Raw genomic sequence first — 15,446 nt, forward strand, 5'->3', positions numbered from 1 at the left:
TGAGGGTTAATAAATGACAACATAATTTTATTTGTAAGACAGAAAAAGACAGAAAGACATATTTTTTAAATGAAACGGTTTCTTAAAACTAGGCAAAATCAAAAAAAAAAAAAAGTTGCTATGTTTTTGATGAGTATCATATTTAATAGATTAGGCTTTTTTGGCTCTAATAGCACTCCTAATCGAGGAGAGAAAAAAATAAAAATACAAATCAAATATGATACAGTAGGGTCTCCACAAAAATTATCAAACAGCACAATTATGTTTTAATATTGATAACAATATGTCTCTTGAGCACCTAATCAGCATTTTAAAATAATTTTTGAAAGATCATGTGATACTGAAGACTGGAGTAATGGCTGCTGAAAATTCAGCTTTGCCATCACAGGAATGAATTACAAACGATAGTAGTATCCAAGCTCACATAGACCAATAAACACTCTGCTATGAACTTATAAGCTGCAACAAGAAAGAAAGATTAAAATTACTCAATCAAATCAGTGGGTAGGGGACAGTTGAAAGACAACTGAAATATAAACCTGAAAGGAACACGAAATGAACAGAAATGAAGGTGAGAAAAAGAGGAAGATACCAAAAAAAAAAGGGACAGAGAGTCAAGCCAAGAGAGAGGAAGTGGGATAAATGGAGAGAAAAGGTTCCTAACAGGATCCCATTAGTGGCAGAGAGAGACAATCTGTCTGAGGAGGAGGGACGTCACTTATACTGTGAGCACACACTCATCACCCATCCCTTCCTCTCTCACATACTCAATCACTCACTCTCTCTCTCCCTCCCTCTCTCATCACTCCATCACACGCTCTACACCCCTCCTAGTGAGCAGCGGTCTGATACTGACATCTAGAATGCACACTCATCTCTCTCTTACACCTGTTTATAATAAACATGGCTGAAAAGACCAGCCTGAATTGAATTCACAGGTTGGTTTATGCTAGTTTCATGCTGGTCTAGCTAGGAAACTGATTTTCTTTTTTTTTAGAAGAATCAGGAAATTCCTCCTCCTCTCTCTCCTGTTTCACTCTCCAGGTTCTCTTTTAAATGGCTCTCCAGTGAAATAACAATTATGAAAAATTAATTAGGCTCTCTATTTGGCTATACTAAATTACGCTATATTCCATGTACACTACCATTAAAAGTTTGGGGTCGGTGAGATGTTTTTATTATTATTATTGTTGTCTTTTATGCTGACTGCCTTTATTTGATCAAAAATATAGTAAAAGCGGTAATATTGTGAAATATTACAATTTGTTTATTTTATTTTAAAATGACATTTATGTGATGGCAAAGCTGATTTTTCAGCAGCCATTCTTGAGTTTCACATGATCCTTCAGAAATCTTTATAATATGCTGATTTGGTGCTCAAGAAACATTTATTACTATTATTAGTGTTAAAACAGTTGTGCTGCTTAATATTCTTGTGGAGAAACCGTGATATATTTCCCCCTGGGATTCTTTGGTTCATTTATTTGAAACAGAAATCTTTTGTAACTTTATAAATGTAAAAGACAGAAAGACATATTTTTTAAATGAAACGGTTTCTTAAAACTAGGCAAAATCAAAAAAAAAAAAAAAAGTTGCTATGTTTTTGATGAGTATCATATTTAATAGATTAGGCTTTTTTGGCTCTAATAGCACTCCTAATCGAGGAGAGAAAAAAATAAAAATACAAATCAAATATGATACAGTAGGGTCTCCACAAAAATTATCAAACAGCACAATTATGTTTTAATATTGATAACATGTCTCTTGAGCACCTAATCAGCATTTTAAAATAATTTTTGAAAGATCATGTGATACTGAAGACTGGAGTAATGGCTGCTGAAAATTCAGCTTTGCCATCACAGGAATGAATTACAAACGATAGTAGTATCCAAGCTCACATAGACCAATAAACACTCTGCTATGAACTTATAAGCTGCAACAAGAAAGAAAGATTAAAATTACTCAATCAAATCAGTGGGTAGGGGACAGTTGAAAGACAACTGAAATATAAACCTGAAAGGAACACGAAATGAACAGAAATGAAGGTGAGAAAAAGAGGAAGATACCAAAAAAAAAAGGGACAGAGAGTCAAGCCAAGAGAGAGGAAGGGGGATAAATGGAAAGAAAAGGTTCCTGGGTGAGCAGGGTAGGCTATGACAGCTGCAAAGAATATAATTTATATCTACACAGAAGAAAGCCCTGTCTAGACTCTGCCCAGGTATGAGTTGTGTTGAGCTATTCATTAGCCTGTTTGTTTGACAAAAAAAGATGAAATGTAGTTGCAATAAATGCGTTAAGAATCCATACAACTGCAGCAGTGGAGGACTATTATTCTGCTGCGTGATACTGCAGAAGAACTGATGATGTCACGGTTTGATCTTCGGCTGACCAATCAGCAGAAAGGGGCGTTTAATTCCCGCCCATGTGTAGAAATAGAATATTCAAGCTGTTTATTCATTTTTCCACCCATGAACGAAAAAAACAAAAAAACAAAAAACAAGCTGTTTTCTAATTTTTCTACTTTCAATATTAAATCAAAAAACGAATGATCACACGGATTTAAATAGAATAAAATTAATTTAATATTTAAACTTAATCCACTGCATCCCACCAATAAATATTTAATGAGGGATAATAGCAATAATAATAATAATTTTATTTAAAATACATCTTTCTCATTCCCAATGCACTAAAACGCAAATAAATTATAAAAATTAAAACGTGTAAATGAAATCACAGCTCTAGGTTAAATGAATAATACTGAAGAGAGGGCTAAAAAGCTCAAAATACCAATAGCATCACTGTCTGTCTCCATACAAGGAAATGCTCACGAATGCAGTCACAAATTCATGGTTTGCCCTCAAGATTGGCAGAATGCCACTGCACATATGTGTGTATGTGTGGGTATTTGGATCTACTCTCTTTGTGAATTTCTGATTTTGCCCGGTTTCTCTTTCTGTGCACAAACATATTGGCTCTGTGCTCAAAATCCTCTGATTTGTCCGCAGCATGTCTTTTTGCATGCAAATGTATGTGCACAAATGCATTCATTCAAAGGTGACAGGCAGTCTTGAATCAGGTTGTCTTCCTGACACGGCACCTGATTCACAGCCGCTCTCTCTCTCTCTCTCCCTTGTGTTTTAATTTGACTCCGAGACATTAAGCCCAGATTATCCTTTGAAGCAATTCACACACTACATTCTAACAATGTACTGCTTCCCTGCGCTCCCTCCTCGGTCTCCCCTTCATTCCTTGCAAACTTAAAGCTTACAAGCCTACATCTTCAAGTCCAAAAACCAGGTTTGATTCAATATTCCACTTTGACATCAACACTGGTTCAAAAAATCCATCCCTCCAATTCTTTTCCTTCTCACTATAATTCTTCCCACAGTCCTTCATTGCTCCCTCAATCACTTTGTCTCAGAGAAGATTAACGCAGTCTTTCCTCTCAGAGAGAAAACAGATAATACAAACAGCACCACAGGTTAATGGCCGTGGATTAGCTACATGGTTAAGGTGAGTATATATGGAAATAACTAAGGGAAGACAGATTTACAGCATCCACAGCTGTTTCTAAAACTCAGCTGGCGGAGGATGACACAAACAACAGCAAGGTCATGAGTCGGATTCTCAGGGAACACACATCCGGATACAAATTTAGCTTAAATGATGCATGCACTGCATAAATGTAAATATAATGCAAGATTTGAACCTTCATCTTCAATTCTGCATCGCAGATATTTACAGGAGGAAATTAATGGCCTATGTTAAATTCATAGCATCCTATTTAGTTGCAAAAGCAATCACTCAGCTCAAACCTATAGATTGTTGCACCACTAGGTAGCACTGTTGGAAAGCTGTATAGGCCTATAGAACTACAGTTACAAAAAGGTGTTTAATGCTACTTTAGCATCAGTCACTTTAAGGACAGTTGGTTGTACAATACTGCCACAAGAGATCACAGATGTGGATCTATTGCCGGCATATTAAATATTCAAATGTACACAGACCTCTTCCATCATAGCCCTGTGTAATGCAGCTCTCTCTCTCTCACACACACACACACACAAACTCAAACACATAAACACAGACTTCCAGCAATCTGCATACGCTTAATCAGAGCAGCATGCCACCCACCAGCCGACACAAATGCCGTTCTGTCTGGATAATTATGCCTCTGAAAATTCACTTTATGTTGATTAGTCTAAGAACAGTGAATAATGATGTGTAATGCCAGCGTGGGGACAAAATATTAAACGAATAGTTCACCGAAGATTAAAATTCTGTCATCATTTACTCACCCTCACATTGCTCCCAACTGCATGACTTACTTTCTTCCGTAGAATACACAAAATGTAATTTCTGAATAATAATGCCTTGGGCACTGTAATGAAAGTGAATGTTATGTAATGATAGTGAATGTGTCAAGCCCCAAATGACAAAAACACGCCTTTAAAGTATGAATAAAAGTGCTCTATACAGCTTATTTGAACTTTTCTGAAGCCATTCGATAACATTATGTGAGAAACAGGTTGAAATTTAAGTCATTCACTAAAATAAATCTCATGTGTGACACTTTCGAATCTGATCTTTTAAAGGGGTCATATGATGTTGCTAAAAAGAACATTATTTTATGTATTTGGTGTAATGAAATGTGTTTATGCGGTTTAAGGTTAAAAAAACACATTATTTTCCACATACTGTACATTATTGTTTCTCCTCTATGCCCCGCCTTACTGAAACGCGTAGATTTTTACAAAGCTCATCGGTCTGAAAAGCGAGGTGTGCTTTGATTGGCCAGCTATCCAGTGCATTGTGATTGGCCGAATAAATCAAGCGTGAGACGGAAATGTTACGCCCCTCACCATATTGTGATGCCGAGTCCCGGCCAGAGCGACAAGACAAAAACATTCAAACCCATTATAAACGAGGCATTTGTTGCATCCAGTGGGGACATAATTACGGATTATAATGACTTATACTGTCTTTTTACGCGTTGCGTTGCATCGTGCCGAGTAAACATAAAACCATGTCTGCATTTGTGATCAGAGAAATGACAAACAACAAGCGCTACTCTACACTGCCCAAAACTCGTGTTTGAATCATCAGTGGCAAATCCCTCAGGGGAGAGAGAGGGAGTAAGGGAGACTCTACAGAGAGAAACCCAGTGCCGCCTGCACGCCGCGGAGATGAAATGAGTGAGTGAGGGAGAAAGGTCGCAGTGCAGCTTTACATGGAAACAGTTTCTTCTCAGACAGGCAGGCATGACCTAGCTTACCAAAAAGGGCCCTGACTGACCCATTCACACACTCAGCCTTAGGCTTTGTCTTCTTTATCTGCACATCAAAGGTCTCTTCTTCTTATCTGCAAAATGCTTCTTCTCTTCAGTACCTTTCATTTTTAGAATGTGCTCCTTTTTTTGTCATCACATGGTTTGTAATTCAGGGCAATTATATTAACACAGAGTGTGCAAAGGCCATGTGTAAATGAGGGTAGTCCGTATGTGTGAAAGAAAAAAATTATCAGCTTACACCAGTTTTCATGCTAGTTTGAGCTGGTTGATCTTTCTGGTTAAGCTAAAGGAATAAGGATGTTGTTCCAAATGCTTATTTCCTTCTTTGTAAATTCTGAATGCAAATGAAGATATTTTGCAGATATCCAAGCTGTTTTTTCTATATAAATATAAATATAGACTTGGACTCTCCAAACAAAGTACTGTCAAAATAGTACATATGAAGTCATTCATGTCTGCACATCAAGCAAGAATGATCACTAACGTCAAACCTGGTAAAATGCATTTTGAAAAGCCAAAAAAAGTGCAAAAGAGATTTGATGGCTATGAAGCTATTTACATTTTTTTTTAAATTACATTTACATTTATAAAAGCTATTTATATTGCATTCAAGGTTTTTTTTTCATCAGTTCTTTCTTTCCCTGGGAATTCTATATTGTTTGAGCTACAGGAAAGCTTAAACTTTGTATCACTTAAAAGAATAGCTGACCTAAAAAAGGAAAATTGCCGGACATATACTCACCTTCAGGTCATCCAAGATGGAGATGAGTTTGTTTCTTCATCAGACAGATTTGGAGAAATTTACCATTACATCCCTTGCTCACCAATGGATCCTGATGAATGGGTGCCGTCAGAATGAGAGTTGAAACAGCTTATACAAACATCACAATAATCCAGCTTTGTGTTTATATTAAACAAACAGATCAAGACTTTTTTTTAAACTGCTGCTTCTGGCTAAAATACAAGACATCTATCCATAATACTGCTTTCTCCAGTAAGGAGAAATTTGTACAGATCAAGCACCATTTACAAGAGAAAACAGTTCGAAACAGTCCTACACAAATATGTTGATGGATTTTGTGGACAACAGGGGATGGACTATTTTACTGCATGAATTATTATTACAGGTTATGAACTGGGATTTTGGCCTGAAGCGACGGTTTTAAGTTAAAATGCCTTAATGATGGATTTATTTCTTACAAACATATGGCTTTTCACTTCATAAGACATTAATTGATGGACTGGAGTCATGTGGATTAACGTGATACTTTATCAGCTGTTTGGACTCTCATTCTGACGGCACCCATTCACTGCAGGGGATCCATTGCTGAGCAAGTGATGTAATGCTAAATTTCTCCAAATCTGAAACAAATTCTTTCACATCTTGAATGAATTGAAGGTGAGTACCTTTTCAGCAAATTTTCATTTTTGAAAACTATTCATTCAAACTTCAGTTAGTACAGTTAAAAATACAACTTAAGAATAATTTTAAGAATTCAGTGACCACTTTATTTATTAATTTTTGAAATTTTTAGAGCACAGTGATCCCAGTGCTCATTAATTTTTGTTAAAAAAGAGCAACTTAGATATTCAACAAAATATCTTGTTATAATATAATATGTATTATGCACAAAAGAAAGTCATTGGTTTGACATGAACAATGTGAGGGTAAATAAATGACGACAGAACTTAAATTTGGGGTTAAACTATGGCTTTAAGCGTCCATGCTGCCGTGTCTTAAACAGATATGCTACATATAGTCATCAGTCTTTTCAACAGATGTATTATATAAGGTTGTTTGTATGTATTTGAATGTTTGCCAGTGTCTCCTCTAAGCAAAAAGCGACCATGCTCTAAACTCTGTGGGTTCCTGAGAGGTCATGGCGGGCATTGTGATGACAGAAATTGCTCCTATTGGAAACACTTTCCTCCCTGGGGCGAGCTCTTCCACTCTCTGTAATGCTTTTTTTTCTTTTCATATCTTTCACTCTCCCTTTCTGTCTCAAAGAAATCTTCAACTTCAGTCTTTCTGATACGGAGTGAAATAAACAAGAGGCAGGCATGACGATCAGCTGTTCTGAATGAGATAGGCAGGTGGCCAAACTAGAGCGGGGTCCTGTAAACACAAACACAAACACGACAAATAATGTTCAGCGGATTTTTATATTTGTTTAATGGGCCGGAAACCAAAGGGGAGCTTAGTGCTAATTTTATGCTTTGTTTATTCTAATTCTATTAGAGTGGTATCTTTCATGTTTTCTATTAGTAGCGCGTGGGTTCTCTGGCTAAATCCCTTTAAACCACTTCAATCTTTGTCTTCAGATACTCCCACCTGCATATCTTTATATATTGTTCTCTTTCTCTGTCTTTGTCTTGATCTTCTTCTCCATCATTGTGTCTTACAGCACAGTCAGGAGTCCTGGCCAGAATCCTGACAGACAATGGAACCGTCTCGGTGTGGTTTTGACAGGAATATTAGAGAGAACCGTAACACAGGAGCAATTTTAGAAAATATGATTGGGAGAATAAAGCATCAGTGCAGTGGAGGATGAAGTAGGAATTCAAGGAGAGACATGGGAGGAGTTCATTTGTTTACCCATAATTCCCCCTTTTCATTTCCTCCTTCACTAAGCATTAGACGACTAAAGCGTTCCCTCTTTCCTTTCTATAGTCTTCCACTTTCTTTCTCAGATTAATACTTTATAATACTTAAACATTGCTCACAAAAAATATTCTGTCATAATTTGCTCACACTTTCTTTCTTCTGTGGAACATAAAGAAAATATTTTGAGAAATGCCTCAGTGTTTCTAGTCCAAGTCAGTGGGCTCCAATGTTGTTTGGTTCCCAACAGTTGATAGATAGATAGATAGATAGATAGATAGATAGATAGATAGATAGATAGATAGATAGATAGATAGATAGATAGATAGATAGATAGATAGATAGATAGATAGATAGATAGATATTTGCTATGTTCTGTCCAGTTAAACCTGCTATACTGTAGTTCCGTGTCCCAAAGCTGGAAATGTAAAAAAGGTTGATTTGCACTTTGTTTAAATAGACACAGCCTTTAAATTTGGTCAGTTACTGTATGTACACCTTTAAAAGAAAAATTAACCATCTGATCAAATAACTGAATGTGTAAGACTGTGTAACATCTTCAGTATGCCTGATAGAGTAGCACTGCGAATTGATATTTTCTTTCTTACGGTTTCTTTCTCTCTCGCTCTCGTTTTCCCTTAACTTAATGTTTTTATCTTTTATATGGTCTCCCCTAGTGTATGTCTTACTTCCACGTCTCTGTATCTCTCTATACACTGTCTCCTCTCTCTGGCCACTCATTTAATCTCCCTGCTCCTTTCTGTCTGTTTCCCCTTTCCAGTTTTCCCTTATCACAGTAACACATCCCTGGCCTAAAATACCTCCCAGGCTCACCTGCAGCCAAAGCTTTTTTAAAAACTGACTTCCCCACACCTGCCAGGCCTGCCACAGCGACAAGCCCCCTTATTTATTGACACACACACACACACACACACACATTCAAACAAACTTGCATGATCGCAGGGGCCCAGTACAGTCGCTGTGACATACACACAAATGAGTGCAGGAAGCTGGATTGGCATCAATAAAACTGTGCCCGCTTTTACCAGTGTCTGATCACAGATCCAGATCTGAGCAGAGCACACACACAATCAGCTGGCTTCCCAGCAGCTCAGAAATGGGACTTCAAGCCTTTTAACTATAACGGGCAACATGAAGTTCAAAACGAATGTCGTCATCTCATGGAGCATCACCTCAAAACCTGATTAGTTGAGATTATTCTATATAAAATGATTCTGATGATTCCATTACAGGGACAGTTTAAACAGGAATAAAGATTCTGTCATCCTTTACTCAGTGTAAAAGTGTCAGTTTATGAAAACAAAGGATTATTGTTAAACCTGGGTTAACTATGATCAGCGTGAAATGTTAAGATTAAAAAACGCCATAAAATATTTTTTAATGCAATGAATAAAATGTATGTATACCTGTTAAAGTATCTGTATATATGTATGTATACTTGTTAGAATGCATTAAGGTGAAAGAAATAGTGTTTTTGCATAAGTAATGACCTGTTTGGACTATTTGTGTAGGAGGAGGAAGCCGCATGCTAGAAATGGACCGACAAGGAGTGACAGCTTTCTTATAAATAATCCAACTCACAAGTGTTTAACCTCACAATCAGCACAGACTTATATATAGAGTCTGGCACCAAGATTATCAGTCAAATGGCTTACATTTTGTTCTGTTCCTCACACAAACACAACATACAATTTTAGAAGTTTTGGAATATAATGCATGAGTCCTGTGGGCAACTTTTTTTATGGTGTTTTTTGTCCTGTTTGGAACTTGACAACCCCTGGTGACTATGAACTGTCACTGTATGACAACACGACATGCTGGTGGGTAAACAATGACAGAATTAAAAATTTTTGAGTGAACTATTCCTTTAATTTATAAATGCATCATGTGCTGTTTCTGGTGATGTGAAGATGCCCTCAGGCGAACAATGATAGTCCGAATCTTTATCAGTGAAGAAACGGGCTCTCAGAGAGATGAGTGCTGTCTCATGGGACTTCTGCGTGTGGCATGCACCACACGGTGTGCCAGCGTAAATCAGGCTCTTTTCTCTCGCAGCCTGTCTGATTAGCGTCTCGCACGCACACGAGTGCGAGAGGCTGCACAGACTTTGATGGGGCTGATCCAGCATTGACTCACGTCGCCTATACAGCACAGACACTTGTTTTTGGCCTTTTGTGGAGGTTTTTTTTCTTCCACTGGAGCAGATCTCCTCACGACACCTGGCAGAATGAGTAACCTGCTCCTCCTACACCAGGAACATCATCTGCTCTATGAGGCGTCTTCTGATCTCTTCCCACCTTCTATGAACCCATGCCCACACACACATACACACTTTTCCCTGCTGAAAAGACCAGTGCAGATGGTTACCAGCATGCATTGTGTTTTGGATGCAGGTCACCACTATTGTGCTGCCATTCCCAAACTGCACCCAAATTTGCAGAAATATAACACCAGCCATTCAAATCACTCCCTCAGTAGTGTGTATCAGTTCTGCATCTGAAAGACTTTGAATTTCAGTGCAGACTGGCATGTAGTTGATGTCCTGCTGTTCTTTGACGAGGGAGCGGTGCATGGTTGATGGGGAAAAAGTCTCCAGCACAACAAGTGTTTGAGGATTCAACTTCAGAGCGGCCACCGTGTCATTGCTCAGACTTTAAAACGCTCTGTCACTTCTGTCAAGCAAATGCACGCACTTCCACTTAGATGTCGCTTGTGATTCGGTGCACTTGAGGCAAAATCGAGGAGAGCTATTTGCATTGGGATTTAAGGATTTGGCACAACAGGAAGTCAAACACAGACACACACACACATTACTGCATGCTCAAGGTCACGCACTTCAGTAAAAGACGAGATGCCTACTGGACAGGAATAAATTACATTTTTAAATATATTAAAAACCGAAGAGAGTTATTTTTTTCAAACTTGTATATATTCAACAGTTTAAAAAGTTACTTTTTAAATGTTTTTTATTGTTATATGCCATATTTTTAATCTAAATTTTAATTTATTCAATTCTGTGGATCAACTAGTTAGCCTCTGCTGATGTTGGAATTACACCATCTGGATCCTGCCGTAAAAAGTAACAATTAGGGACCAAAAAAGGAGATAAACAGATTATGTTCTATAGTATAACCAATGGCCGATGTAAAGCAGAAATACAGTGGGTACGGAAAGTATTCAGACCCCGTTAAATTTTTCACTCTTTGCAGCCATTTGCTAAAATCATTTAAGTTAATTTTTTTTCCTCATTAATGTACACTTAAGGGGGTCTGAATACTTTCCGTACCCACTGTATATCACACAATTTAAAAATAGTAAATAACACACAAATAATATTAATGCAATAAAATTATTTTAAAAATATAAATATATTTTAAATATATTTTGCACAATTTACTAAATTAATGTAATATAATACATTTTAAAAGTAATCAATTTGAAAAACTATTTGAACTTAAAAATAATTATAATACTTCTTTTGCATACATTTTAAATTATTACATTTGAGAAAATTATTTGAATTTGATAATAAAAAAGAAAAACGTGTAAAAAAGAGATTTAATTTAGACGTCAAAATATAGATGTTCATGAAGGTAATTGGCCAAACAAAGTTCACTTAAAAAAAAATATATCAACCATTTTGATATCATTTTGATAAAAATAAAGATTTACTTTATTTTTAAAACACTAGGCATCATAAATGTGCCAACTTTGTAAATAGTTAAAAGAAAAACTGAGAATCATACATTCAATGACCAAGGATCATACTCTACCAGACTTTCAAGTCTTTCCGAACACAACAAACTCACACAGAAACACATGCCTTGTTTCTAGGAGACGTGTGGCAAATGAAAACAATATGTGTTCTAAAATCGGCTCCATATATTAAACATGTTTGATATTTTGATCTAGATGGAATCTGTGAGCATCATACACATCATTCTATGAAATCTGTCAGCTCAAATCTGCAGACTGGCTTTGACATTCAGCAACTAGCGTCAACTTGTCCAGACTGTAAATCGGGCTAAAGATCTGGGCAAAAGTCGTGTAGTGAATTTCAGCCTGTATGTTAAAATAAAAGTTTCCGACACTAATCAGGCAAACTCATACTTCTTTTGCATACTATTTACAAAAATTATTTGAAAATAATTTTAAATTATTACATTTGAGAAAATTATTTGAATTTGATAATAAAAAAGAAAAACGTGTAAAAAAGAGATTTAATTTAGACGTCAAAATATAGATGTTCATGAAGGTAATTGGCCAAACAAAGTTCACTTAAAAAAAAATATATCAACCATTTTGATATCATTTTGATAAAAATAAAGATTTACTTTATTTTTAAAACACTAGGCATCATAAATGTGCCAACTTTGTAAATAGTTAAAAGAAAAACTGAGAATCATACATTCAATGACCAAGGATCATACTCTACCAGACTTTCAAGTCTTTCCGAACACAACAAACTCACACAGAAACACATGCCTTGTTTCTAGGAGACGTGTGGCAAATGAAAACAATATGTGTTCTAAAATCGGCTCCATATATTAAACATGTTTGATATTTTGATCTAGATGGAATCTGTGAGCATCATACACATCATTCTATGAAATCTGTCAGCTCAAATCTGCAGACTGGCTTTGACATTCAGCAACTAGCGTCAACTTGTCCAGACTGTAAATCGGGCTAAAGATCTGGGCAAAAGTCGTGTAGTGAATTTCAGCCTGTATGTTAAAATAAAAGTTTCCGACACTAATCAGGCAAACTCATAGTCCAATTATAAAACAAAAAAGCAACCAATTTATTAGTCATGGGGATATACCATGATAAATAGGTGTAGACTCATTTGCAAAATTTGCCATACATTGTGATGTTTGAAATAAAGAGCTGTCATACTGTAAACCTATGAAGGAGGAAGAAGACCTGAGAAAAATAGAATATAAGGCGTAGTCCATCAAAATAGCATGCAATTAATAAAGCCCCCTAAGATGATATGATTATGCAGGGGGTTTTACATGATATTTGCATCCAGGTCGTGCTGTGAGGCTTAAAGGGGTCATATGATATTGCTAAAAAGAACATTATTTTGTGTATTTGGTGTAACGAAATGTGTTTATGCAGTTTAAGGTTAAAAAAAAAATTTCCACATACTGTACATTATTGTTTCTCCTCTATGCCCCGCCTTTCTGAAACGCGTAGATTTTTACAAAGCTCATTGGTCTGAAAAGCAAGGTGTGCTGTGATTGGCCAGCTATCCAGTGCGTTGTGATTGGCCGAATACCTCAAGCATGTGACGGAAATGTTATGCCCCTACCATACTGTGATGATGCCCTGTCCGGCCGGAGTGATGATTCAATAACACGAAAACCCATTATAAACGAGGCATTCGTTGCATCCAGTGGGGACATAATTATGGATTATAATGACTTCTACTCTCTTTTTACGAGTGGCGTTACATCGCGCCGCGTAAACATAAAACCATGTCTGTATTTGTGATCGGAGAAATGACAAACAACAAGCCCTACTCTACACTGCCCAAAAAACTCGCTTTAAATATAAAAAGTATAAAATATAAAAACTCTTTAAATATAAAAAACGTACTTACAGTCCGTGAGTCAGAACAGCCGGCATTGTAGTCTACTCTACCAGGATCAGGAGTGGAGCACAAGAACAGCGACTGTACGCTGCGCAACAGAAAAGCTCACCCCTACAAGAAGCATTACACTGCTGAGGTAAAACACGCACACACACACACTCACGCACGCACACACACACGATCAGTGCTTCTGTAGGAGCACAAACACAGCCTCCTTCACTTCTCGTTTGGTCTCAGGAGACGCTGAAGTCGGGCACCAGCTGCAGCTCGCGGACGCAGGACTCTGAGAGCGCGCGGCACGAGTCCGAGACGGAGGATGTTCTGTGGGAGGACTTCCTGCACTGCGCCGAGTGCCGCTCCTCCTGCAGCAGCGAAACAGACGCCGACGGATCCGCAGCCTGTTCTGCCTCTAAGAAAGAGTTCAGAGACGACCCGTTTCATCAGGTGCGTCGTAGATCCACTGCTGCTGCCTCACTGGTTCAGATTTGTTGTGCTCGTGTAAATGATGTTTGTGTGTGTGTGTGTGTGTCGCTCTGCTGCTGGTGAAGGGTCACGTGCCGTGGCTCCACAGCTCTAATCCGGGCCTGGAGCGCGTCAGCGCCATCGTGTGGGAAGGAAACGAATGCAAAAAAGCAGACATGTCTGTGCTGGAAATCAGCGGCATGATAATGAACAGGGTGAGTGCGAAGCAGAGGAAGGAAGGCAGTGAACTGATAGAAATGCATTGAACGTCTCTGGATAGAAGCTTGTGCTAAATCATGATTACATGAAGCCCTGATCTCGTCCTCCTCTCGCCCGCAGGTCAATCTGTACACTCCAGGCATCGGCTATCAGATCTTGGGGAATCTGGTGTCTGTGACGCTGGGTTTGACTCCATTTGCGTACAGATTGTTCCAGCACAAAGAGCCGGAGCAGCTGGCGTCTCTATCGGCCGGTGAGCTGGTGTCTGTGGCCTTCGGCTCGTCCGCTGACGCTCTGGTGATGGCGATGGTGAGCGTGAGCTTCGTGGTGCGCGTCTGTCTCATCTGGCTCTTCTTCTTCTTGCTCAGCGTCGCTGAGAGGACATACAAGCAGGTGAGTGTGTGGAGGGCTAGAGTGAGCAGAGGCGGCGGGCTTGAGAACGGCGCGTCCGGAGGGCTTGTAGCAACCACATGTGATGACCCCGGGCTGGACTCCGCTTCGTCCATGGTGAAAGCCGATCCGGTGATCCACAGCGCAAAGTTGTTGTATTTCCTCAGCAACCAGCACGGATCAGCTCCAGGCATGACGAAGCAGATATCGTCCTCTTTTGGAAGGCCAAACAAAGTAGTTTCGCTTTCACAATGAAACACACAGCGCCTTCACGACATGACGGCGGCAACAACAATACTACAGCGAGAATAAAAGTTACGCCTTCTTTCTTTGCGTGAACATTTGGGCGGCGTTATGCAAATCTTCCCACATCGTGACGTAGATATGTGGGGGCGTGTTAGAACGAGCCGTTTTAGGTAGGCGTGGCTGACTCTTAACTTTATAAAGAATATCTCTTTGGATTTGAGACTTTAGTCTTCGCAACTTTACAGATCTTCTTTATGCACCAAGAGCTTGTAACACTCCAAAGAGAAAGGAAAAATTTAAATCGCATCATATGTCCCCTTTAATGCATTGTAGAAGTGCTTTAGCTCACATCATGAGAATGGGCGCACAGCATCATGGGATTAAAAGAGGGTTAACCCTTTCACTGGTGAGTTTAAAATATTCTAGCGGTCCCCCCAGAGTTAGTTTTTTTAGGCGACCGTTATTTTAGAACGTTTCCCCTTATTGTTTCCATGGCGACTCGTCATGCTTGTCACGTGACACACTGCGGCCACAATAACACTGTATGAAAGATGGATCGCTTTTATTTTGTTTTTCCTTTTTTATTCAAAATATTCATAAACTTGCTTACCATATCA

General features: G+C 38.4%; 1 protein-coding gene across 1 annotated transcript; it reads left to right on the forward strand.

Annotated features, from left to right (window-relative positions):
* Positions 1-555: 555 nt before the first annotated feature.
* On the forward strand, positions 556-14,586 carry LOC107567550 (putative homeodomain transcription factor 2; the record flags this gene model as incomplete). Its single annotated transcript, XM_016253235.1, has 5 exons — positions 556-571; positions 13,572-13,648; positions 13,750-13,956; positions 14,061-14,189; positions 14,314-14,586. Coding segments are annotated over exons 1-5 (702 nt in total), but the record flags the coding sequence as incomplete, so codon positions are not given.
* Between the last annotated feature and the right edge of the window lie 860 nt (positions 14,587-15,446).

Source organism: Sinocyclocheilus grahami, unplaced genomic scaffold (genome assembly GCF_001515645.1).
Source record: "Sinocyclocheilus grahami isolate Dianchi unplaced genomic scaffold, SAMN03320097.WGS_v1.1 scaffold1168.1, whole genome shotgun sequence".
Taxonomy (NCBI): domain Eukaryota; kingdom Metazoa; phylum Chordata; class Actinopteri; order Cypriniformes; family Cyprinidae; genus Sinocyclocheilus; species Sinocyclocheilus grahami.